The 27500-nt window shown below is 40.8% G+C and overlaps 1 protein-coding gene across 1 annotated transcript in view; it reads left to right on the forward strand.

Moving 5' to 3' along the window:
* Positions 1-27500, forward strand: part of SUFU (SUFU negative regulator of hedgehog signaling) — a 1639861-nt gene that overhangs the window by 138532 nt on the left and 1473829 nt on the right. Inside the window, exon 2 of the mRNA XM_044056544.1 lies at positions 17140-17274. Within this exon, the coding sequence (XP_043912479.1) occupies positions 17140-17274 (135 nt within the window). The remainder of the gene's footprint in view (positions 1-17139; positions 17275-27500) is intronic.

Genomic DNA, 27500 nt, shown 5'->3' on the forward strand with positions numbered 1-27500 from the left:
CATTGATTGCCATATTCAAATTTGAAATTACTAGGTTTGTAGCTTGAATAGACTGATGTTGCCTTTAAAAGTGCACTGTTGGGGTAAAGAATGTTTGCTAGTATACAGAATTTCTTGGGAGATGGGTAATAGACCATAACTAGTGAAACAAAGACCATCTTCCCTCTTGCTACAGGTCGATGCCTTTTGGACACCTTCAGAATGACACTAATAATATTGATCTTCAGCTTATGTTTTGGCATCATTCTTAGCACAAGTAGGATGCTGCTTAGGAGTAGTTTAGTTTAGTTCCAGCCTTGAAAGTGTACTTGGGAGAGCTACATCAAATCCCATTCCTGCTTGGGAGTAAAGAAACTTGCGCACCAAAGTGATATGGCAGATTTTAGCACCTGAGAGGCAGCCGACTGTTCCTGTCTGTACTTAATCTTGAGAGAGAGAGCATCGTTGTGCTTTTGTTATGGATTCTGTAGTACCAAGCAGACTACCATAATATGTGGACCACTGTTGTAGCACGTAGAGCCTGGCTAATCTGACACTGTGTGTTCAGACTTGGTATATGCAAGTCCTGTTTTTTGTTGGTTTGGTTTTGTTGTTCTGGGACTAACACAGATGAGAGTCAGAATTAAAAAATAGTTGCCCACTGTTGCAGTAGTTGCATAATGCATTTGACCATTGCATCTGATTTTAATATTCATAATTCAAAATAAAATTCTTAATGCTTCTTAACATTCTTGTTAATCAAGTTTTATTCCAAATATTTGCAAGCTGTCAAGGGGGTGGGTCTCCAGAATTAAGTTTTAAAGACTACAATTAGAGTAAAACTGCAGAATGTGTTTAATACCGATTTCTGAGCATAAGAATTTGTCTCAAGTCTACAGCAGTAGTTTTGCTAAGTTGTCTGTACATATAATTGTGAGTTACCCTTTACAGTCTTCTGTATTGCAGCTGTTCACAGAAATGTGCTTTTTCTAGTTCTGCCTGCCCTCTCTCTAGAGCAGAAGAGATTTGCCTGTTGACAGGAGATGAAGGAAATTGGGTTTAATCTTTTAACTACATGTCACTCCAAAACGTGGAATTCAAAGTGATTGAAGTGGTTTACATAATGAGATTTTTTTCACTGACCCAGCGGTGTTGTATTTTACATAACTTGTGATGTCAGTGTCTGAGTTCTTATTTAAACACCCATTACCGACAAATGTCTGTAACATCCCATTATCCTTCTGTCTGAATATCAGCCCTTGGGGCGTATTACTTTTGGAGAACTTTAGTTTGCACTTGTTCTGGCAGATGAAAGCTGAGCAAGACATGTTTCATACTACTGTACATTATACATTGAGGTACTATTTGGTATGTACAGTGATCATTTGTACTGCTTTATTCTTAGACCAAATACACTTACCTTTATCACTAGTGGAAGAGTTTTGTATTGCATTACTTTATTATCATTGACTATTTTGCATTGTTGAGCCAAGACTGCAAAATGAAAAGAAGTTTGGCACATACTTTCCATTGTAATGTGTGACTGCACAAAGTGTCCTGAGCAGTATGTGTTCAAACAGCAGTGGAACTTGCCTGCAGTCATGGGCAGAGCAAATTTAAGTGACTTGCAAGTGCATAGAGACTAAGCTGCAGTGGTGCAGCGTTGGTGTTGTCACCTGACAGCAAGAGGTTCTCCCGTTCGATTCTTGGCTGGAGCGCCTCCTGTGTGGAGTCTGCATGTCCTCCATGCGGTTGAATAGCATTTGAAAGACATGAGTGAATGGGCGTGCCTTTGTCGAAGGTTGGGCGTCGAGCTGGCACCTCGGCACTGTAAAAATCTACTGCTAATCATTAGCGGACCGGAGTTCCACTGTGGCAACCCCTAACCGGGAAAAGCCGAAAGAAAAACAAAAACAAGTGCATAGAGACTAATGATGGCTTTATTCCTTAAGCAAGCAGTAATGCCCAATTTGGGTGTGTGTTACTTAGTAAATAACTCGTGCCCACAGGTTTTCTTTGGTCTGACACCCTAGGCAGAGGAGCTCTACATCCTTGGAAGGGAGTTATTTGTACAGTAATGTCCAATATGGTGTGTATTACTGCATTTAGAGAATGGCAGAAAAAAACAATGGTGAAACCAAAGTAGAAATTCAGAAAACACATTGCAGGATGTTCATAGGTGGGTACTAGGTTAGTGTCCCTGGGGCCTTTACAGGCCTAGCCATAGGATTACCCTGGTATCGTGCCACCTGACCTTAGTTCCCAGTGCCTCTGTCGAGTAGGGCTACTGGAGTTGTTCCCGGGGTGAATTTTCTATTTTCCTTCCACTTGTTAAGATCTCTTTTGAAGGCACAAGGTGTGTGAGTTGCTCTGCTTGACATGTATAGAAAGTCTATTCCATAGCATGGGCAGTCTCTGGGTTATAAACCTGTCCCTCCAGTACATTCCGTTTATTGTGGTAATGAGGTTGAGGTCTCTGGAGTGTGTGGTGCGGAGGGATTGGGATTTCTTTAGATGTAGCATTTCTAACAGAGCTCGGTCAGACATGGCTTAGTAAGTCAAGCAGAGATCGCCTCTAAGTAGACCATATGAGACGGAGAATAGTTTGAGTTTTTTGAGAGTGTCCATATAGGACAAGTGTTTAAGGCTTAGGATCCTCTTTGTGAGGTACTTTTGTGGCCTCTCCAGTTGTTGCAGGTGTCTAGTGAAGTACATGCCAAATGAGAGAAGAGTAGAGGGAGACAATGACCTCTTTCTTCCTGAATGCAAAACCCTTAGTAATGAGATGTGCCACATAGAAGGACTTTCTGACCACAGTGGCAGTGTAGTGATCAAAGGAGAGGTTGCTGTCAACCTGTGTTCCCAGATCTCTTACGCTTTCTGTGTTTAGTGGACTACCATCATTGTGGTAATTCATGGGAACCGGGTTTTTCCCAAAGGGGCTGATGACACATTTTTTGACATTGAGCTTAAGGCAATGGTTCTGACACAAGTCATTGGTCTCAGTGAGGCCATTCAGTAGGATGTCATAATCACTTGGGGAGTTAATAATAGCTCCCAACTTGCAATCGTCTGCGAACGTTGTCAGCCAGAGTCCCCTTCATGTTGGCTTGGACTTCAGAGAAGTATATATCAAACAGAAGAGGACCCTGGACCGAACCTTGTGAGATGCCAATCGTGACTAGTCAGACAGTCTGACTATAGTCCGAAAACCATGCAGTGCACCACAAAACCATGCAGTTTTACAAGTGGTTTAAGCGTTCATTAGTGTTCCATAGGTTATTTGTAAAGACAGTTTCCATACACTTTTCCATCGTGCATTTTCTGGAACTGGTTTGTAGACTGACACCAACTTGGCTGGTACATCTTTTACAATTTAATCTAAGGAAGATCGATTAATGGTTTAACAAGAGGATCCCCCCATATTAGGAATCCTGACACAACAAGGCCACTTTCTAAACTATTGGTTGACTTTAACCAAAATATTGCAATATTTATTTTCAATCAGTTAAAGTTGTACCAAAGGGCCCTTGGATTGTAGCCCTGCTGGAAACTTCCAATATCTAATTCTCCATTACATCAAGATTTGTTGAATTTATTTGATAGGGATGGTTGTGTGTTAATAGTACTTTAAAAGACAAACAACTTAAGATGGACTGGTCATCCACTGACATTTCATCCATTGACAAATCTGTTAATCAGGACTTTTTTATTATTGTGATGGAGTATCAAAATATTTTCATGAAAGTACACAAAGAATGGACATAATTAAGGCTAGGAAAATTTAAAAAGCTTGAGAGAGACTGTTTAGAGTATTCTGATGGTAAAGTATATCCCCTGTCCTTTACAACAGACTGTTCCCATTGAGGATGCCTGTTTTGATTTTGCTGTGGTTGAAAATGACAAGATTAGAGAGAGAACAGCAGTCACAACCTTCATGAAATTAAAGCCCCCCCCCCCCATGAGACGTTCTGACTGACTCAAAAAAATCAGAGAAACAATTATTCCATGGAACTCCGTCTGGGAAGGGTTGAGATGGCAACAGTGTCAGTTTTCTCTGGAGGGCAAAAGAGGGAGATGGAGAGCCAGCTGATTCCACAACAGGACAATGGGATGAGGTGGTATTTGCCCTTATAGGTGCTGTGACTATGGAAGGGGACATACCTTGTTGTATTATAACCAACAAATTGTGTGACTTTAAAGGTTATAACTACAGATGTTAAGTTGTCTATCTCGCCTTCGTTCTTGCTGTATGGGTTCGGAGCCGATCCTCTGCTCCAAATCGGCCATCTTCTATAGCTCGAGAGCGATTTACTGGCTCGAGGCTACCCCTTATTCCAGAATGCCCAGCGACCGCTACCCAGATCTTGTTTGCCGCTTCAGCTGCTAGGTTGTTTCCTTACTGGCTCAGGCTTAGTGTAATCATTTTGCTGTTATATACTGTTGTTTTTCTTGAGAGTTTGTCAGGTAATTGTCTATTTTGTGTATAGATAATATCCATTTATCCTTTTTTTTGTGTTCTTGTGTATTTTAGCTTTGTTGGCCATCGCTCCATAACTGTCAGGCCTTCTGTTCCCATGAAATCGTTTAAATTAGAGAGCCCCCCTCAGGATAGCCATTTAAGTTAGAGGCTTTCCTTCATTTCTTTCACTGTAAAAAAAAAAAAAAAAAAAAAAAAACTCCATTTGTTCTTGTTTTTCATAGTATATCTTTTCATTATTTGTTGTGTGGTTGCTGTTACTATAATGTCTAAAGATACTAAGGTATCTGGCTTCAAAAAGTGTGACTCATGCTGTCATAAAATGTCTCTGACAGATGGGTACACTAGTTGTGTTTATTGTTTGGGCGCTCTTCACCTGCAGGACTCCTCTTCTATATGTCATACTTTTAGTCCAAGGGTCCTGCAGGAGCACAAAAACAAATTTAATCCTTCGAGGATTATTAAAGCCTCAGGATTCACCGGCTAAAAGTTCTCAGCCAGCGAAATCCCCTAAGTCTGTCAAGCAGTCGACTCCACCTTCGGAGCCGACTCCTTTACTTGACCAACCAAGTATGTCGGTACCAGCTGGCACTGACAAGACAACTCCTCCATCTGCTACTTCGGAGCAGTCTCGGAGCCATAAGAGACTGAGATCGCCATCCCTGGAGTCCATCCACTTGGCTCCAAAGTCACCTTTATTACAGAGTGAACGTAGCCATCATTCTTCCCACTTCTCTCGATCCTCTAGATTATCGGATCACAATGTGGAGAGAGTAGTAAGTAGGTTGCTTAAGGCACGGGCACTGGGAAAAATTCTGTCCAGCCCACCTCAACAGTTATCCGCTCCAACCGGCTCTATTTCTATTCCTTCTCCAACTACATTTAGCTTGGAGCTGGAGACCATGGATCTGCAAGCAATAGAACCGTCGGCGCCGAGCATCATTTCTCTTTCGGTCCCGATGTCAGCTCCGATTACCTCGGTTGTACAGTCTATCGAGGGATCTGGGCGCTGAGGCTCTCTTGTCTGCTCCGAGGGGGGAGTGGCATCGAACCCTTGTCCGACCTCGTTCGCCCCTTCGGAGGTTCGGCGCAGGTGAGCTTGGCTGCAACATCTGCCTTGGAGCCCTCACCCTCGATGCGGAGAAAGACTAATGTTTCTTCAGAGCCGGAGCTTTCTCTGCCTAGAGGTCGGGACGCCTTTGAGGTCATGCAGAGTGTGCTGTCCCCCGAGACACCTCTACTGCCAGCTCCATCGGCTCCCCCCCCCCGTGGTGTCTCTGCCAACCTCTACTCCTCCTCCAGACCCCAAGCGTAGGGAACCTATGCCTCAGGACACCCCATTGCCTGATCCCTCTTCTTCTGAAGCCTCCTCGGAAGAAGAAGTGCAAGAGGAAGCACATAGTCTCCCCTGAGTCAAGTCACTTCAGATACAGACATGGATGAATCGGAAGGGTCCTCAAGGTCTCCCTCTGAAGATGTTTCCTTTTCAGACATCCTTGAAATGCTTAGGCAGAGGAGGGACTGGACTTCCCTAGCTCCTACCGAGGACGAGTCTGTATACGTGGACGCATTCGGTTCCTGACCTTCCACCTCCAGGGTATCTCCTCCTTTCGATCCACTCATGTCTGTAGCGGCTCGAAAGGCTTGGTCAGCTCCAGATGCTGTGGTACCTACTCTGAGGAGACCAAATACATTTATTACAGCCCCCCAGGACAAGCAATTCCTCTCCAAAGGTGTGCCCATTGATGCCATGGTGGTAGCAGCAGCCACCAAGAAAGAGTTAGCAGAGACCTCTTCATCTGTTCATCCTCCAAAGAAAAGTCTCGGACGATAGACAGATACGGAAAGCGAATGTTTGCTTCAGCGACCTTTTCAATGAGGTCCCTGAATTATCTATGCTATTTTACATGTCTTCAAAAGGATCTCCTGAAAGAGCTTGGCGATACCCTTCTTGATCCTACAGCTGAGGGAGTACCAGCCAAAGTAGCTTCTCAGCTTGCGACTCTTAATTCCATAGTTAACTCCTCCATGAGGCTGATTTCATATGCAGCCGATGGAGCGAGCAGAGCCGCAGGGACAGGTGTGGCTCTCAGGAGACATGCTTGGATGCAGCTGTGTCAGTTTGCGCAACCATTTCGAGCATCCTTCACCAATACTCCCTTTGGCTTTTTTCTCTTTGGGCCTCAGATGAAAGACGCATTGACCAGGTGTGAGCAGGAAGGCAAGACTCTCTCTGCCGTGGAAGTCAATTTTTCCACTCCTTCCAGACCTTATCCCAAGGGTCAGAAGAGCGGAAAGATGTTCTGAAAATCCCAGGGACCCTTGCCTGACACACGTGGTGATTTTTTTCCCCCCAGAGGCAGAGGGTTAAACAACAATAACAGATGTCACCCTCGTGGCAGAGGGTGACCACAAAACCAGGGTGACAGAGAAACTTTCTCTGCCAAGCCCTTCCAGCATCCCTGAAGGGTTGCCCGACTGCTCACCTCTGGAGGCAGTCGGGAGAAGACTTTCGCTGTACCCAAAAGCCTGGCAAAATATAACAAGAGACAGATGGGTACTATCCATCATATCTGGAGGTTACAAAATTCTCGTCCATCCAATCCCCCATGGAATCGAAAAAACCCATCCCCGATGTCCCACCCAATCAAAGGGATCAAGCAGTCATAGAAGTTTCAAGACTGCTAGAAAAAAGAGCCATTCAAGAAGTCCCCGCAGACCAACTAGGATCCAGAACTTACTCAAGATTCTTTTTAGTACCAAAAAAGACGGGACTGGAGACCAATACGGGATCTCAGCAGATTGAACAAATCTGTGCAAAAAGAAAACTTCCGTATGGTGACACTGCAGTCCATTTTCCCTTTTCTGGGTCAGGACAATTGGATGTGCTCCATAGATCTTCAGGACGCGTACTACCATATCAAGATGGACAGACGCTCCAGGAGATTTCTTTACTTCTGGGTAGGGACCAGTCATTACCACTTCAGAGCTCTGCCCTTTGGTCTCACCTCAGCCCCCAGGGTGTTCACCAAGTGTATGGCAGTAGTCATGGCTCACCTAAAGCGTCAAGGATTCCAGGTGTTTTCCTATCTGGACGATTTGGCTCCTGATTCCTACCACCAGGCATCAACTCTTAGAGGCATGGGATTATACAATCACATCATGCACTCAACTAGGCATTACAGTAAATTTCGAAAAATCTGCCTTGTTGCCCTGTCAGTCTATTACATACATAGAAGCAGAATTAGACACAAAAGAAATGTTTGCAAGATTACCACAGGAAAGAGTTTTCACTATTCGTCAACAAGTGTTAATTCTAATGCAGAGCAAAAGGGTTCAAGTCAGACATGTCTTCCAAACTCTAGGCTCCATGGCAGCTGCAATTCTTGTCCCATTAGCGCGTTTCCACATGAGAATCCTTCAGTGGCTTCTTTTCACGCAGTGGTCTTTCCAGGAACTACCCATGTCTCACATGATCCTGACCACAGAAACATGCAAAAGGCACCTTTCTTGGTGGATGGTCTCCCCACTAGTAATTCGGGGCAGACCCTTCATACAGCCCCCTCCGGTAGCCACAGAGACCACGGACGCCTCCCTGATAGGGTGGGAGGGGGCATTATCTAGGCAGGACAGTCCATGGCACTTAGCAACCTCACAAGTACCATCTGCATATCAATGTCCTAGAAATGAGAGCGGTTCTCCTAGCGTTGCAAAGCCTTCAAGACGGTCTTCCTTCTGGGTCCATTGCAATCCAAATGGACAACATGTCAGTGGTGTGGTACATCAACAAACAGGGCGGGACCAGGTCTTACCCCTTGTGTCGAGAAACACTCAGACTGCGGCAATGGGCGTTTTTCTTTCCACCGTTTTCTGATAGCAACGCACATCCCTGGGAAATCCAGTGTTATAGCGGACAGGCTCAGCAGAGCTATCCTCATGCTTCACGACTGGTCTCTGAATCAGGAAGTTGCGGATCTTATCTTCCACAAATGGGGACAGCCTTGCTGTGAGCTATTTGCCACTCCTCTCAACAACAAATGCAGCAGCTTCTTCTTCCTCTTCCAGGTCATATACCCAAAGATGCTCTAGTCCACGATTGACCTCAGGGACTTCTTTAAGCTTTTCCACCTTTTCCCCTAATTCCAAGACTCATACAGAAAGCAAAATCGTTGGGTTGCAAAATGATCCTCATTGTCCCATACTGGCCTCGACAAATGTGGTTCCTGTTCCTACACCTCCACCTTCTGGATCAGCCGTGGATTCTGGACCCTGTTCCAGATCTTCTGATTCACCAATCAGGTGGGTTGCACCAATCCCTTCAAACTCTCCAGCTCACAGCTTGGTTATTCCACTTCCAACCTTAGCCAGGTTTTCCAATATCTCCTCAGCAGTCTGTAATATTATTGTTTCCTCACATAAGTCTACTACGAGGAAAACGTATGCTAGTAAATGGAAACGGTTTTCTTACAGGGCAGAATCTAGGAATTTGGATCCTTTCTCAGCCCCAATTCATAAAATTCTTGAATTTCTAACGCAGCTTTTTCAGTCCGGTGCGGCTTCCGCCACCATTAGAGTACAACTAGCTGCCATTACTAATTTTCATATCGGTATGTTTAATTCTAGCATAATGTCTCATAAGCTCTGCAAAGCCTTTATGAAAGGAACATCTCTTCTCAGACCCCCAGTTAGAGATCCTCCCCCTCCTTGGGATCTCAATTTAGTTTTAGCCTCCTTAGTTTTGCCTCCCTTTGAACTGGCACCAATCCATCCTTTCTTCCTAAAGTCTGCTCAGAGAACAATTTAAATCAATCCATAGATCTCCCAGTTTTCTTTCCTAATCACAGCAACAAGGCAGAGTACAAGCTCCACCAATTGGGTGTACACAGACAATTGGGTTTTTACCTCCAGAGAACTAAGGAACTAAGAAAATCAGACCAGTTATTTCTTTCTTTATCTTTCAACAAGCAAGGCCTTCCAGTTTCCAAAGTGACCTTACTCAGATGGTTATCTGATACTATTGCCTTTATTTATCAGTTACGAAATAGTTACCAGCTAAACCAAAAGGTCATTCCACTAGAGCACTAGCCACCTCTGTAGCTTTTCAGTCTAGGTTGCCCATAGACTCAATCTGTGCAGCTGCCACTTGGGCAAACCCTGACACTTTTATCTCTCATTACAAGGTAGATATGGTCTCCCGGAGCAGAGCTTCCTTTGGATCTACTGTTCTGAAGAGTTTGTTCCAATGAGCCACCTGGGTTTTTAGATGCTAGGGATGCTGTCCCAAACAGCAAGAACGAAGGCGAGATAACCTACCATAACGTTCCATGTTAGCTGTCTTCATCTCGCCTTCCTTCTTGCGTCCCTCCCTCCTTCCCCCTTCCTAGAGGATTGTGAGGAGTTCCCTTTTGTCCAGTTTTAGTAACTGGTCTAGTGTGCGCTGTCACAAATGAAATCTGGGTAGCTGTCGCTGGGCATTCTGGGATAAGGGGTAGCCTTGAGCCAGTAAATAGCTCTCGAGCTATAGAAGATGGCAAAGTCGGAGCTGAGGATCAGCTCCGAACCCAAACAGCAAGAAGGAAGTAGAGATGAAGACAACTAACATGGAACGTTATGGTAGGTACATAACTTCTTTTTCTTGGTCTATTAGCGACAAGAATGTGCTGATGTATTTGACAAGAAACTTGTTGCCACAAAGTAAGGGACATATTTTTGAGAAGGGAGTATTTGTTTGTCTTTGTCAAAGCTGTTGTGGATGAAATCATTCATAAATGGAAAGCAGATTTTAATGTGCTCGTGTTGGGAAGTGAGATTAGTTCAGGCAATGTGCTCAGCGGTTTTAAAAACAGTACCATGAATATTGGTGCCATGGTGGGTGGTGGGGTTGGACTGTAATTTGTTCAGCCCAGAGTTTTTCTAGGGCATTTGTGACCACCTTCTACCTAGACATCCCTGTGCTTGCCATTATCAATAAGAAGTGGGAGGTTTTGAGGAATAATCCTGAGGAGTTTGTTTGGTTCAAAACCCTGCATTGCTCACAAAAGAGAGGTGTGTTAAAGATTTTTTTTAAACAGGTAATTTGGAGAGTCACAAAAACATGGAACCTTCACGTGTGGGAGTTGTAACCAGTGTAGTTATATGTTTGTGGTAGGTAGTGTGATGGTTGTGCATATTTTTGTTAAGGCCAGTGTATATTTCAACTGCAATACCGAAAGGGTTATATTTATATTTGAGGTTTTATGTTAAAAATGAAAGTAAGGTTAGAGAGAGTGGGTATGAACATCTGTTTGACATAAGTAAGCAAAAGAGTGCAAACGCTATGTATAAGCATATACTTTGCTATCGTGATCAGAAGTTCCAGTTTTTTCTTTTGTAAAAGGTAGATGAGAATCCTAGAGGTGGTCCTTGGGGACTGGTTTTGGAAAAGGCAAGCTTGTGATGGCAGTTTTATTTCAACAATGGGAATTTCCCTGGGTTGAATTACACTATTTTAGGTCTTAAGTTAAAAATTTACCAAATTTGATTTTTTTTTATTTCTAATGTAAAAGTTTTTTTATAGTAAGAATGGTTAGGAATTGATTTAACTCCACTGTTAATAGTGTTTAATTTTATTGAAAGGTAGAGTTGGCACATAAAGACTGGAGAATGCTTCCATTGGACTAAATTAATCATGTGACTTTTAGAAAGTTTAAATTGTCATTTTAAAATGAATTTGTGTATTCTGGAGAAGTTCCTGGCATAGCATAATCAAAGTACTAATTAATTACTTCATTAAATTGTGTGGTTTTGTGACTACTTCCCGCAAGGTGTTTTTTTTTTTTAATTATGCGTTTAACAGATAACACATTCTGTAAACTGTCTTGTATTTTTTTTAAATACATGTATTGTTAAATATTTTTGATTATGATAAATAGTTCCTCCGCCTAATGTTTCAGACTTGCTGTAGTATATGTAACTGTTACTGGAGGGAGTATTTTACATCCAGATTACAAGTTTGGTAAGTATTTGTCTATACACACCTTCCCATCCGTGTTCCGAAAGAGAACATTTAAAAACACACACGATTAAACTCCTTTAATAATTCCAGCCGTTATAATACCTGCATATCTCTTAACTGTCCAGTTTTTCACAGAACGGCAAGATTTTCACCTCATTTTTGGTCTGTTCCTCATAAATTTTTTGTTTTGTTGGCATATCATTTGGGTTGGTTGAAGTCACTAAATGATGTACAGCTGAGTTTCAGACTTCATATCCTTCAGTAAACGCACAGTAAAACAAATCCTGTTATTCCTGCAACTTTCTACTTTTATAAGCAATATTTAAAATCTATCCCTGTTTTTGTTACTTTGTCTCCCATTACTGTAGGATTTGTCCAAATTTCTTGAGCTGAGAGGTTGAGAGGCATGCATACCTCCTTAATGTTAAAGGAAAACACATATCTGTTTGTTGTAATTTTATAATTGCTAAACCACAAAAGCACTGCTTAGCGAGTGTAAAATAATGGCAGTTAGTGTCCTTAGTCAGCTAAATATGCTGCCATGAAGTGACAGACTCGTTTTTAGTGGGCATTACCTGTACATTAACACCCTGCTGGAGAATGTTCAATATTTATTTATTTATTTACATTTGATAACCGGGTAGTGTCTGGCTGGGCGAGAATCCCTTTTTCAGCAGAGACCCAGGGAGAAAAGCTCCTAAGTGAAATTACAGTAGTTAAACAGCATTACATTGGATTAAAATATATTTCTTGGCTGTTGAAATCTGTCATCAGGAAAAGTTATAAAGGATGTTAGACGACTGACAGTTTTAACTTGACTAAAATCTTGGTGTAATTTTTGAAGCGAGTTTACTGAGTAATAATAATAGTTTTGGATAAGTTTAACCACAGGTCTGTTATGATGATGTCCATGTCCATGAGTAGTAAAACTGAAGCAGCAGATCTTTAGGCATGTTGACATCCAGAATTATCCCAGGCTGCAAGCCCTTCATTTTTACCTGCAATGCTTTGCAAGCTAGTATCTTTAGATTTCTCTTGTGCATTGTGCTGTCATCGGAGAATTGGCAGGAGACTACATTTTTCCATACTTAACTTGTGAGATTAACATCAAATAGTAAAAAGTCGAAGTGTGAAGTTTGTCATGGCTCTTTCTCCTTCAGTTATTCTGTTTTTCAAGTCAAGTTAATCTTTGTGTGGCTTTTGTTGACAATTTACTTTTATTGCTTCCTTCACAACACCTTTCCAAGGCATACCTTGTATGTGTTTTGTTCAAGTGATGAGCATTTTACTTCTCAGTGTGACATTTATTTCCGTAACTCCTTGATTTAAACAGTGAATAAAAAAAGTCACAAAGGAAAACCAATTGGTTAAGAAAAATCTGGCAAAGCTAGACTTTCCACTGTGTGGTACCTTAAACCTCTTGTATCAGAGGTAACATGGGATATATGCAAATTATCCTTTAAGGATATCAGGTGTTTCAGCTAAATGGCAATTCTGAATGTCCAAGACTCTTTCTTTTACTTAAGTCTATTTATGGATAATTTCAGGCCAATAAAGCCAAACCCCTCTAGCTGTGGACTTGCATGTTTCTGCCTTCTTATGGCATCATCAATGCAGCGTAAGAGGAATGTTTGACTTTTTGGAAACACAAGGTTGTTGTACCCAGCTGATATCCATAAACAATAGGGTGTCTACAAAATATCTCAACTAACAAACCACACAGTGGAAAGTGGAAAGGTATCGCACAGTGGAAAGTCTAGCTTTGCTAGATTTTTCTTTTGTGCTTTTTTTTTTTAACTCTGATTTACAGAGAGCCTTGACCTTAAGCACCACAGTTGTTTCAATCCCCATCAACTTCCAGGATGGAGCCCATCCTTTTCAAAAAATGTCTGATTGCAGAATATAGAGAGAGAGAGAAGAAACACCATGCTGATATAAAACTGACAAACCTAAAAAGTAGAAATTCGCTTTTGGTCATGTGGCTAAGGAACTCTAGCTAGAAGCTTATTCTATATATTGTTGTCTTCAGCTTTCCTTTTAAGGTTTCTTGGATCTCCTTTCAAATGTTTACCTAGGAAATGTCTATTTAAACTGTCATGGCAGACTGTGTTCCGTTCAGATCCAGATGTATGCAGAACTTTCATTGCTACTTCCTGACCATTTTAATCTAGATGCTTTTTAACATTCTGTCTTGGTTATTAAATTTGACTATGAAAAGATGGAAGCTTTTGTAAAGGTCCAGCAACGTCTCAGTTATGTGCCTCCTCCAGTACTTTGGCTGATGAATGTTGGATTTTCTTTGCTGGGTATTTCAGTCAGGCAATCTGGATTTTCTTCATTGGGCCTTGTTTTGAGGCATCTTTTTCAGAGAGGCAGAGTTTAAACTTGTAGGAGCCAGTGATGACAGATATGTCGGTGCTGGCTTTGGTCTTATTTTTGAGACCACAGTCTTTGGGCACAATGCCCTCTAACTCTGCCACCAGTGTCAGTGACTTCCAACACAGGTGTTGGCATTTGGAGATTCCCCCCCCTCCTAGGTCGATTAGTATTGGTCAGGTTGGTTCCACTGATTTTAGTGGGGATAGCTTTCTGGTTTAATAGTTAAGGCAGCCTGTTATTGTCTTGTTCTATTCCATTTTATTATACTTGCCATAATAAGCCACTTCCAGGCAGGATATAGTCCATTCCACAAGACTTTGACTTCTTCATTGGCTTTCTGGAAGGGGGACTTTAAGTATTGTAGAGGCAGCAGCTCTATCCCTTGTACACACCTTTACAAAGCATCGTCAACTGGATTCCTTATCCAGGTTCACAAGAGGCTTGACTAAGACCATTCTCCAGGGGATCCTGGAGTCTTACTTTATTTGCTGCTTGTAGTCTTAATTTGTAAGCTGGGGAGTATGTTCGTATAATTTGGGCCACTTCAACAGTGATCTGTATGTTGAATGTAATGCATTTGTGTAAGTAAACTTAAGATAATAGTAGAAGTTTTAATCGGTTCCTGTTTCAGTTAGCCACGCCTCCTTCCAGCCCCCTTTATTTTGCTTTTTTTTTCTTTCCATTTTGTATTGCCAGGGTGTCTGTGTATACCCTTGAGTATATAGTTTTACTGTTTTTTTTTTCTTCTAATAGCAATATTCTTTCAGGGCTGTTGCCTCCCTTTTTTTCTATGAAAAAAAGATTTTACGAACTTGGCACATTCCTTTTATGGCGCTGCTGTCAAGCTGTTGACAGAGTACATGGTTTGCTCCCTAAGGCTTTTAAAACTCCCTCTTGGCAAAGGGTGTAACATTTTAACCACCTCTTATGTTATGATTGATTTGATTTTCTCATTAAGTATAAGGGTAGTATTTGCATTTCTTTCTCTAAATTGCAAGGTTTATACTAAGCATCAAACTACTAACTCTCTCTGTCTCTCTCTATCTCTCTCACACTCTCTGTCTCTCTCACACTGGCTCTAGCTCTCGCTCTGGCACGTGCCGTCTCGCTCTCACACTGGCTGCCACTCGCTTGCTCTCTTGCTCTTACACTGGCTCTCACTCTCGCACTGTCTCTCACTCTCGCTCGCTCTCTCTCGCTCTCACACTGGCGCTCGCTCTCTCACACTGGCTCTTGCTCTCACACTGGCTCTTGCTCTCTCGCTCTCATACTGGCTCTCTCTCTCTCACTCTCTCATTCTCATACTGACTCTCGCTCTCACACACTGGCGCTCTCTCTCTCTCTCTCACACACTGGCTCTTGCTCTTTCGCTCATTGTCACACACTGGCTCTCGCTGTCATACTGGCTCTTGCTGTCTCGCGCTCTCTTGCTCTCACACTAGCTTTTGCTCTTGCTCTCTCTCTTGCTCTCACACTGGCTCTTGCTCTCTCTCTCTCTCTCACACTGGCTCTTGCTCTCTCACTCTCTCTCACACTGGCTCTTGCTCTCTCACTCTCTCGCTCTCACAGTGGCTCTTGCTTGCTCTCACACTGGCTGTTGCGCGCGCTCTCTCTCACACTGGCTCTTGCGCGCGCTCTCTCTCACACTGGCTCTTGCACTCTCTCTCTCTGTCTCTCTCTCTCTCTCTCTCTCACACACTGGCTTTTGTGCGCTCTCTCTGTCGCTCCCTCACACTGGCTCTTGCTCTGTCTCTGTCACACACTGGCTCTTGCTCTCTCTCTCTCACACTGGCTCTTGCTCTTTTTCTCTCACACTGGCTCTTGCTCTCTCTCTCATACTGGCTCTTGCTCTCTTTCTTTCACGCTGGCTATTGCTCTCTCGCTCTCACACTGGCGCTTGCTCTGTCTCTCTCTCACACTGGCTCTTGCTCTCTCTCACACTGGCTCTTGCTGTCTCGCTCTCACACTGGCTCTTGCTCTCTCGCTCTCACCCTGGCTCTTGCTCTCTGACTGTCTCGCTCTCGCACTGACTCTTGCTCTCTCACTCTCTTGCTGTCACACTGGCTCTTGCTCTCTCGCTCTCACACACACTGGCTCTCGCTGTCTCTCTCACTCGCTCTCACACACTGGCTCTCTTGCTCTCATACTGGCTCTTACACTCTCGCTCTCACACTGTTTGCTCTCTCACTGTCACACTGGCTCTTGCTCCCTCGCTCTCACACTGGGTCTTGCTGTCTCACTCGCTCTCTTGCCTTCAAACTGACTCCTGCTCTCTCGCTTTCTCTCTCTCTCTCTCGCTCTCACACTGGCTCTTGCACTCTCTCTCTCTCGCTCTCTCTCACACACACACTGGCTCTCTTGCTCTCATACTGGCTCTGGCACTCTCGCTCTCTCTCTTGCTCTCACGTTGGCTCTTGCTCTCGCACTCTCACACTGACTGTTGTTCTCTCGCTGTCGCACTGGCTCTTGCTGTCTGTGTCTCTCACACTGGCTCTCGCTGTCTCAAGCGTGCTTACTGTCTGGTGTGCATGCTCATCACTGGCTTTTTCAAGTAATGATGTCCTTGCCTTTCTAGGCCCAAGTGGATATTTTAGCACTATATTGAGTAAATTAACCCCTGATGAAGGAGCATGTGCTAACCTGAAAGCTTGAGTAAATGTAAAACCTATTTTGGTCCAATAAAAGGTATTGCATCACATCTGTGTTCCAGTGTGTTAATGCTTGAAGTAGAGCATGAGTCATGGTAAGCTGGGTGAGTTGTCTAGCAACATTGTGCTGCGCATAGCTGCTTGTGTAGCTTGGGTTTTCCACAGTATTACACAGAACTCTTATTAATTTCATTTATCACCATTGCTGTGTCCTAAGGCTTGTGTATTACTTTTGAGCTGTTCTGCTGAAAACATTTTTATATTTCATGGGTAGTTTGCAAATCTCGCACAATGAATTGAAAAGGGAGGTAAGTAGTATATATGCCTAGGCAGTGCTTTGGGTGGCATGCCAGACTTTGGGTATCCTTGTACTTTTTAATACATTGCTTGTTTTGTATGAATCAAGATCCTGCTGTGAATTCGGATAAGAAGCTGCTTTTTTTTTTCTTGCGTAATCTGCATATCCATTGCATTGAAAAAAGTTCTCTGCTCAGTAAGAGAAAAAAAGGCAATAATATTATTTGCCAGGAAAACGTTATCCGAGATTTTGACTTCAAAGTGACTTATTTTTTTTTAACAAATATAGATCAGTAATGTGGTTATATGATAAAATCATTAAATTCAGATTTATTATTGTATGTATGTCTTTTGTTTTATAGGTTGGGTGGACCAGATCCTTTGGACTACATTAGTATGTACAGGAATCTTGGAAGCCCCTCGCAGACTGTTCCGGAACACTGGCACTATGTTAGCTTTGGACTCAGTGATTTGTATGGTGATAACAGAGTACACGAGTAGGTATTTTGCTTTGAAATGCGTGCTTTACCTCTTTTTTTTTGTAAAGATCCATTAGCTAGAAGTGCCTCTTTTCAGACTTGAGCTGGGAGCTTTGGCATGCGAAAGCAAGCCTCTGCTTTGGGTATGCTGATAAGATGGAATGAACACAGGTCAAAAAGGGTTGATATATATTGGTATTGGGAGTTTTCCGACTGCTGTTTAAAAGCTTTGTGTGCCATGTATTTTGAGCTGTTTTGCTGAAAACCTTTTTATTTTTCATGTGTAGTTTGCAAATGTCATACACTTCCCTTTTCAATGTATCATGTATTTTTTAAACAACTTTATTAAATTTTCACTTAGGACATAGGCCCACCTACATTAATAAAAAAAGAAAATGTATCATAGTAACATTTTTTTCATTTAGGAACATTATACATTACAAGATTGCTCAATTCCTATCTTCCCTTAAATCTCATTCCTAGTACTGTACATTATTTTGCATGTATTGTTCCCACAAATTCCATTTATTTTTATAAAATTTTCTCATTTCTAAAGATCCCATTTCCAACTCGTTTGTCTCATTTGTAATGCTCAGTACTTCATATACAGTTGGTTTAAATTTTGATTTCCTTTTTTAATTGCTTTTTTGACAGGCAATAGAATTTAAAATTGCTAAGGCCTTACCAAGTCTAGGCATTTCAGATCCTGTGTCCCAGCTCAAAAAATAATTTCCTTGGTTACAGCCATTTGCTCTTCTAATATTTCTGAGCAGGTATTCTGTAGGGAAGTTTTAAAATCTGCCAGCCCATTACATTCCCCCCCAAAAATGTTCCCATTTACTTTTTCCCCGTCACACCTCCAACATTTACTATATACCTAAGGAACAATTCTTTGAAGTCTGGCTGAGGTAATAAAATAAGTACTTCAACACAAATCTTTTGAACTTTGTTGCATACTTGGGAGCCATGCATATGTCATCCCATTGTTCCCTTTTAAACCTTTGCAGATTGCTTTTCCAATCTCTCTCTTCTAATCTTTAACCTTCTCTGATTCACTGATTCTTATAGTTGTCACACGGTGTTTAGCAGTTATCCCCTTTAACAGCAGCTCCTGTTCTAGATTCCACTAGAAACTTTACTAGAGCAGATATTTCATTAAGGGCTCCCTTATCCCCTTTCTCTTTGCCTATATTCTGAATTCACTCCCTGCTTGGGATGACAGTCTCCAGCCTGCAGTCCAAACTGGCATCCTACCACTCTTACCTTTTTCTCTCTAGTTATTTGTTCCTTATACATATATTGGTTCTTTTGCCATTTTTCTCCAGTAAATTCCTTCCCCTTCTGCATGTTTTCTTTACTCCTACTTGCAGTCATCTCTATTGGCTAAATCTCATGTCTCCTTTGACATGTTGGCTTAGTTCTTGGAATACTTTCTGCAGCTTTATGAATATATTCTGGATGGTTGTTCTCAAGGGTCTGCATCCAAAAACCCTGTCCTTATTTTCTGACCCCCCCCACCCCACTTAATCGTCCTTTTTTCCTTTGAATTATAACCTTCTGCTTGTGTTTACATTTAAGAGTCTTAACTGAGTAGCTTTAAACGATTCCTTCAACTTGGGCAATCTAAAGCACCTTGCTCTATTAGGTGATCATCTTATACCACTTAACTCTTGCCCTCCCAGATAAATTCATTGAACTGTTTTATTGTCCACCACTTCTTCTACGGTAAGGGCGAAAACCCTTTTCACTTCTTGTATCTTACTGCCCGTAGGTTCAAAAGTAAATAGTGAGCTAGCTGCCCTTATGGGTTATTTTAAGCCTAGTCCGCTTCCCCTTGAAAAGTGCGAATCGGACATTGTGATAGAATTATATAAGCACAATACTTGTTTTGGGTCTATATCATGAAATTGACATCTGAAAATGTCGACTCACATTTATTCGACACGGAAATGTTAAACTCCAACTTTCCTGAATGGCCAATTCACCGATTTCTTTCAGAGGGAAAGAAATCGGTTGGCTGTTTTGTTACCCCTGCCCTTTCCCCGACTGTAGTGCGGTCTTGGAGTTAGAATATTTAGTTGGGGTGTGGGGGCCCCCCATAAAATGTTTGTTTTTGTGTGGCGTTGTTTTTTGGCCAACTGTTTTTCTTTCCGTCGGAATGCAGTCGGTGATTTGGCAGTTCGAGTATGTTGGGAGCAGGGGTGTAGCTAGGATTTTCAAATTTGTACTGACAGCTCTCAAACTGCTACCCCCCTCCCCAGCCAAGCTACGGCCATTCTCGTAATTCACGGTTTGCTCTTTTAGTGTCGATGAAGAGGCATTCGCTGTAATGCCTCTTCAGTAATATAATATAAATTCACTCAGTAATATAATATAAATTCACTCAAACTCGGTTCCTTGAATTGAAAATTAACCTGAAATGTCAGTTCTTTGAAAAATGCAGCATGGTAGTTGGGGTAGAGACTTTATGCTTTTGTTTTCTGTAACTAAGGTACAGGTTTTGAGCTTGAGTAAATTACTAACCACCTGCTACCACTAACTAGGATGTTTCATTCACACACACACACCCCTACCTACCTCTTAGTGCAAGAAATATGGACAAAGCCTAAAATAAACAGGGACAGATATTAAATAATGTTCTCGTGAACTTAGAAAGTTGCTAGAATAACAGGATTTGTGCTAGTATGAATTTTTCTAAAGGACATGAAGTCTGAAGCTCAAATGTCTGTCATTATTTAGCAACTTCAGCCTTCAATGATTTTCTAGAAAAATCACAAAATTTATGAGGAACAGACAAAAATATGGGGCAAAAATCTGACATTCTGCAAAATGTGGACAGTTGAGAGGTATGCTACCTACGACACACACACACACACACACACACACACACACACACACACACACACACACACACACACACACAACCTCTCAACCTCTTACAGCAACAAACTCATAAATAAAACTGAGGCAAAGGCCCAAAAATAAGGACATTTTTTTAAATATTGCTCTTATAAACTTAGAAAGATAATAGAATAGTAGTAGGTCTTGCATCAGTACGAATTTTCTGAAAGGTATGAAATCTGAAACTGAAATGTCTGCATTATTTTCTAACTTCAGTCTAACAATTTGCCACTAATTTGCCAGAAAACTGCAATTTTATGAAAAACGGACCAAAAATGTGATGCAAAAATATAAAATTGCCAGACAGTACAGCTGGGAACCTGTCAAAGGAGGGACACCATTTTAATATGAGCACAGTTAACTTAGAGCAGTTGACAAAATTAGAGAATCTACATGCATTTCTGAAATAAAAGTAATGTATAACTCTGATCATTACAGTTATTTATAAAAGTCAAGTAAACCCTCTATGTTTTCTTCCAAAATTGCTATTTTGTGGAGGGATCATTAGGGGAAGAGCAACATTTTGAGCCAAAATCAGGGACAGTTGAGGTTTGGCTATGCCTAATTCTATAAAGCAATTTATTTGCATGTACCTCTCAACCTGTTAATGCAATAAATCTGGACAAGGCCAAATATATTGAGGGAACATATAAACAGTACTAAAAATTGCTCTTGTATAAACTGGGACAGTTGATAGAACAGGTCTTATTTTAGCATGCATTTTTCTGAAGGTTATAAAGTCTGAAACTAGTGTGTCATTATTTAGTGACTTAATTCCTAAACCATTTGCCAGAAAACCACAAATTGAGGAACAAACCAAAAATAAGCAAAAAATCTATTCATTCTTTGAAAATCTGGACAGTTAATAGGTATAGTTCAGCTGGGGCTGTCTAAGTTTGCCACCCTTCCCCCTCACAAAACCATGGTCGAATGGAGCCTCCCCCTGCAGCCATTCCAATGATCCATTACTTTGCTATTTCACTCCATTTACCATAAACACTAATGTACATACTGATTTACTTCTATGATGATTTGAACTTCATTTGAAAGTTTTATTTTGCATTTTACAGCACAAACACTAAGACATCTGCTAAACAAACTTGGCATTAAAACTTCTCTGCCCTTGAAACCCACATTCAAAGAAAAATACATTTTACCCGTGGCAGATAAAAATTAATTCTGGGCTGCTTTTAAATCATAGGCCCCTTGCATATGAAACATACATGTGCTCTTTGATGCACCTTCCTATTGCTTTGAACATTTTTCCAGTAAACAATGAAACAAAACTGCCCAATTCAGAACATTTCCATCATAAAAGTCTAGTCAAACTTCAGTCCACCATTATCAGTAAATAATATGCACAATCTCTGAAGTAGTAAAAAAAGTCATCTAAATAATTCCACGTTAAATAAATCTAACTAATGAAGAGGTTGCTGCTAGCAATCACCTTTATATTTCATGACTTCACCGAAAAATAGTGTCTGATGCCCCTGAGGAATAAATTGCCTAAATTACATTAATAATAAGCTAGTAATATTGCAATAAGAAATGGATGGCAAACTGATAACAGGCTCATAGTTAGTGTCTTAACTTTCAGTACAGCAGCATTCACCCCTTATGGGAGTAGAACCAACAACCTTCTGCATTAAAAGCAAGTTACACAACATTTTGTGCTACTAGCAATGAGAGCCGACTTGGCATAATCAGCACTAAACTTCTCTTCCCCTGCAGCTCTCAGCTCCTTGTAAAATCTACGCAATACTCAACTACATCTCAACTTCGCAGCACAAGAAGTCTGGAAAAAGCCAAATTTATTGGGGTGGATCAAAAGGGCAAAAAACAGGAACACATTAAACATTGCTTGTATAATCTTGGAAAGCTGCTAGAATAAAATGCTGTGTTACCATCATACATTTTACTGCCAAGGTCACTGTGCAAAATAGTCAGAACAACATACCACTATGCCAAATCACCTGCTTTGAGAAAGAGAGGAAGACTGAAACTTAAATGGCTATCATTTAATGAATTCAGTTCTCACCATAGCCGTCAACCTCTTAGCACAAAACACCTGGACAAACCCAGTAATGAGGGAATACAGCCCTCAAACATATTCAGTGAATTCAGTTCTTGCCATAGCTGTCAACCTTAGCACAAAAACCTGGACAAAGCCAATAACAGGATATTACAGTCCCAAAAATAAGGACAAATTTCAAATAGTCATAAACTTAAAAAATTGCTATAAAAAAGGTTGTGTTAGTATATATTTATTGCTAGAATAAAAAGTTGTTTTACTATGTCACCAACACAGGGATAAGATGCAGACTCCACACAGAAGGCACCCCAGCCAAGAATCAAACCAGAAAACCTATAGCTGTGAGGCAACAATACTGCCACTGCACCATCAAATATGTAAGGAAGTAAACATTCAGAAACCTGAAGTCTGAAATTTAAATGCCTGTCAATTTGTTAATCAGGACAGTCTGACTTGGAACAAAAAAAAAACAATTCTCAGCAGAGGCCCAGGACAAAATAATGCAGACATGTCTTTGTAACATGGGAGGACACAAAAGCAAACCCACACAAACACAGGGAGAAGATACAGACCCCCCCCACAAAGAAGGCACCCCAGCCAAGAACCAAACCCAAGAACCTATAACTGTGAGACATCAATGCTACGTTGCTACCACTGCACTATCAAATTTCAAGCATTGCAATATTTAAAAAACACAGATATGATACAGATATTGATCAAATCAAATATGAGGCAAAAATCTGCAATTTTTTTACAAATGGTGGTGGGTAGGGAATTCAGGTCTTTAACACCTGCATACAAGGTACAGGGTTCAAGCCTGAGGTATTCCCTACCACACCACCCATCCCACCTGGGGCATTTACACACATACACACACATACACACACACACACACACACACACACACACACACACACATGAAGTACGTCCCTGTACTATCGTTTGTGGGAGACTACTTTGTGACAAGGTTGTTGAAGCCTGATATTAGCATTAGGGCTTCTACTTAATGAACAGAATATATAGTGTCAGCTGTATCAGTCATTTAAAAATGGCCAGTACTCCAGATATATAATCATGAGATGGCTCTCAAAATGATGGGCATATTTCATTTTGTGTTTTGGGGATAAATAGGCCAAGTTTCTGAATGATATTACAGCAAGAGTGGCCATAGGGCGGTTTAGGGAGTTAACAGGCTTATAGGCAAGAGCTAGGAGGCTATTCCTTTTTTTTTTTCAGGACAAAGGGGAGCAAGCAGCCAGCCACCTTTTTGAAAATTTTAAGGCCCCAGTGGCATTCTGAAAAGAATTAAAGCTGGAAACTACTCTCTTAAACCAAAGGCAGAGGAATAAGAGCAGGACTTCAGCAGTTATCATTTTGATCTTCTAAAAAAATGACCAAATGTTTATCTAAACCTGCAATGGGTAAGGGGAAAAATGATGCATCCTGATTTGTCAGATTTGTCCTTTGAGAAACTCACTTCCCTGACTCTTGGACTGAAAGCAGTTCTCCTTATTCCTGTTCAGAAATGTTTCCTGCAAAAGTGCTGTACCAAATTTAATACCAGCAGAGCAAATAGTATTTAATGCCTAAGTTCTGACTAGTTTGAATTCATGTATGCTTGGAAATTGTCCATAGCTAATTTGTAAATACAAGCTTTTGATACTAATGGACTTCGAACTGGTCACATGCATGTTTGCTAAATGCAGAAATCAGCATCAGCAGTAAATGTTTCACAAGTTAAAAGCCCTCAAGATGTTAATGTTCAGCAAAACTACTGAATGCTGTCATGTGAAAAGAAAGCTAAACTAAGTTTGGAATACAACTGGGCAGCAGAGACGCAAGTAAAAGACCAACTTAAGGAATATAAATCCTACTTCGAGAGCTCCAGTGCTTTTCTGGAGTTAGTCAAGCCAAACAGCAGTGCTTAAATCCAGTAATACCGACCGTAGTATAAAGGACATCAGTCCCTTTGATTCTTGTAAAAACAAGACGTAAAGCCTGCATTTCACAATGATTTTATCATGCTACAGCTGCATGACAACAACCTGCTTAAAGAAAGCAGCAAAATTATGATTATCATTGAAGCTGCTTAGATTTGATGATAAGCATTGGTTGCAGTCCTTTAAGTATAGGCCTGCTTTGGTTTTCATTTGGATGCATTTTTAAGGTGGAAAGTTTCATTGTGTTGGAAAATAATGTTGTCCATCTCTGCTCATATACTTTGCACATTTATGTTACCTTTCCTTAACAGTGCAACTACCCAAGCTATTCAGACACACTTTGCTTTAGTACTGCACAAGACACACACACACACACACACACACACACACACTACTCACCAGCCCCTTGGTTCTAAATAAAGTCCTTGACGTGAGACCAGCAACTCCTCCTGCTTTAAGTCCTTGAAATCCTCCCGCTTCGATCAACATAACGCTTGCATCCTAAACCGCATTTGAACTGACGCGCGGTGAGCTCCATTCCGACTGGCTGCCCTGATGAGCTGATGTCATCGTCGTGCACTAGTAAAGCGCGAAAACTTTAAAATGCTAAAGCGCGAAAACTTTGAAATGCTACCTCTAATAAATATGTTGTACTGAAATCAGTACAGTGCGTATGCCTCCCGACGTCCCTGGTTGGGAGTTCGACATTTTCATGTCGAACAAATGTGAGTCGACATTTTCAAGTCGAACAAATGTGAGTCGACATTTTCAAATGTCGATTTCATGATATAGACCCCTTGTTTCCCTCATAGTGATAACATGTATTTGATAGAAAAAATATATATAACTGTTTTTTTCCTTCACAGTAACAGAGGTTTGGTAATCGTAACAACAGTGTGATATTTTTAGAAGTAGCATGTGATGCATTGGCTTAGAGAATGTGCTTGTGTAAAACAAAAAGTATTATACTTCTAAATGTTTGTGTAACAAATGGCATAAACAAAAGAGGCTTGTTGAAATATGGTCATCATTCTCTTCACATTCTGAATGTACATAGATATTCATACTAAAGGGAAATGGCTGACAAAGAAAAAAAAAACATTTTGGCATGCTGAGAACTGGTTTTCTCAGGATGAGCATGGTTAACATAGCAGGAAAAGTTGCATACTATCTTATCAATGAACGAACATTTCTGAAAGAACATTTTTGGCTTACTGAGAACTAGTCTTCTCTGGATTGAGACAAGAATGCAGACAAAGAAGGCTTCAATATAGGAAAATAATGTTTTCATCAAGGACATAATTTTGAAATTATAAAAATGGTTGTAAAGACTTGTTTGGTGGACATTTTGTAATCTGAATCAGCTGAGGAACTGCAGTGTTTCTGACAGTTATGTCTGTGTTATAAAGGAAATGCGACAATCTCACAGTAGTGCTTGGTCGGCTTGTCTCAATAACTTAGTCAGCAATTTTGAATATACAGTTGTACAGTTTGTGTCTGTAATGTGCTATTAATTTCAATTTAACACTTGTACCTTGTGTCTGTGAGGTAAATACCTTAACCATAATACCAGCCCCCCCATAGGGAATGGCCGGCAAACCAACAACAGGCTTCTAGTTACTCTTTATCTCATCCGGAGGCAACAGGAGTGCAGTACCCATCCCACTTAGGCTGTACTGTAGTGTCAGCAATCAGTTTACCCAGTGTTGGAATAGAACCCACAGCCTTCTCCATAAACAAGAGCTTCCAGATTCTCAGTTTTTATATTATTGTTTGGTCTCTTCACACATATCCTTACCTGCATGTATGTATATACCTTACTGTATTTCTAATCAGTACTCCTAAATATGTCCTCTTATTGTGTACCCATAAATATGGGTATTGCTGAAACAGTTTGTGTGTGGGTGTCTAATTTCCTGCTGTAGCCTTTGTTTCTATCTTAATTTTATATCCCGAAAAGACTTGAAATGGTCTTAAAATGTTCCACAGCACTGAAATGTCATTTTCTGTATTTATCAAGTGCAAATTAATATCATCTGCAAATAAAATTGGCTTTTTTGATTACTATATTTAATTCTATCTTTGAATTTCTGAATCCATTAATTTCTTTGCCAGTAGCTCTAAAGATAAAGTAATTAAAGGGAAAATAGGACTCCCCTACCTGGTTCCTCTCTTCAAACACAATTTTATTGGAGAGGAACCTTCCCGGTTCTAATTCTTTATCCTGATCCTTCATAATATCCTCCTAATTAACATTATAAATACACATTTCTGTTGCCCTCCACATAAATCTCAGCTTACTATGTTGAATGCTTTCTCTGAATCAATACCCACCAGCTACAGAACTTTTTCTTACATTCTGCTTCCTCTGGGTCATTGTTCTATTAATGTTGTCAGATGATTGCCTCCCCTCCACAGAAAACACATTGATTCATTTCTATCAGTGTTGGCAACAGCTTTGCTATTCTTTTAGCTAGTATAGACATAAACTGTTGATAAACATGGTTTAAAATGGAAATGGGTCTATATGAAGCTGGATCTGTACTGCCTTTTATTTAACACAACCACCACAGCTTTCTTGGAAGATTTTGGTGCTTTCTTTCTTTTAAAATAGTATTAAGCAAAATCTTCCATATCTTTATCACCATCTTCCCTTGTAACTTCCAAATGTCCACAAAAATAAAATCTGTTTCTGGAGACTTTCCTGCCAATTAATTATACATCCCATTATCTCATTTCCTCCTATCTTAACTATTAGTGGTTGAGATTAATCTTCTTCTAACCATGGAATAATTAAGTCTTCCGTAAGTATTTCTGTTTGTGCTCACTCTTGGTTTGCACATTCCTCTCCTTCATATAAATGTTCATGAAATTTCCAAAATATCTTTAATACCTCTACAGAATCTTTGGCTATTTTTGTCATAGGCTCCCCAGGTTTGATGACGACTTGCTACTTTCTGTTGCCTAAATAATTCTGCTAAAAGTCCCCCCCCCCAACAGTTGCTTAAGACAAATTTTTAAACTTCTGCATATTAATTGGATATTCCCTTATTTTCTATTTGGCACTCTGGAGTTGCTCCTCCTCTTGTTTTGTGAGATTTCTTTGTTACTTTATAACTTTTTTTCAGCTCCTCTAAATTCCTATTACTACTTAACCATAAATTTCTTATTTATTTATTTTTTTATTTCTATCCTATTTTTCTTCTCCATTTTCATTTCATCCCACTCATTGGCTATCCTTTCTGAAGAAATTTTTCTTTCTTATTAATTCTCAATAATATATACTACACATTCCTTGAATTATTCTTTAAAAGGTAGGTGGGAAAGCATCGAACTCTCTTACTACATTGCCCTGCATTTTTCGTTGTTTG

Source organism: Protopterus annectens, chromosome 14.part0 (genome assembly GCF_019279795.1).
Source record: "Protopterus annectens isolate FY-2018-M chromosome 14.part0, PAN1.0, whole genome shotgun sequence".
NCBI classification, from domain to species: Eukaryota; Metazoa; Chordata; order Ceratodontiformes; family Protopteridae; genus Protopterus; species Protopterus annectens.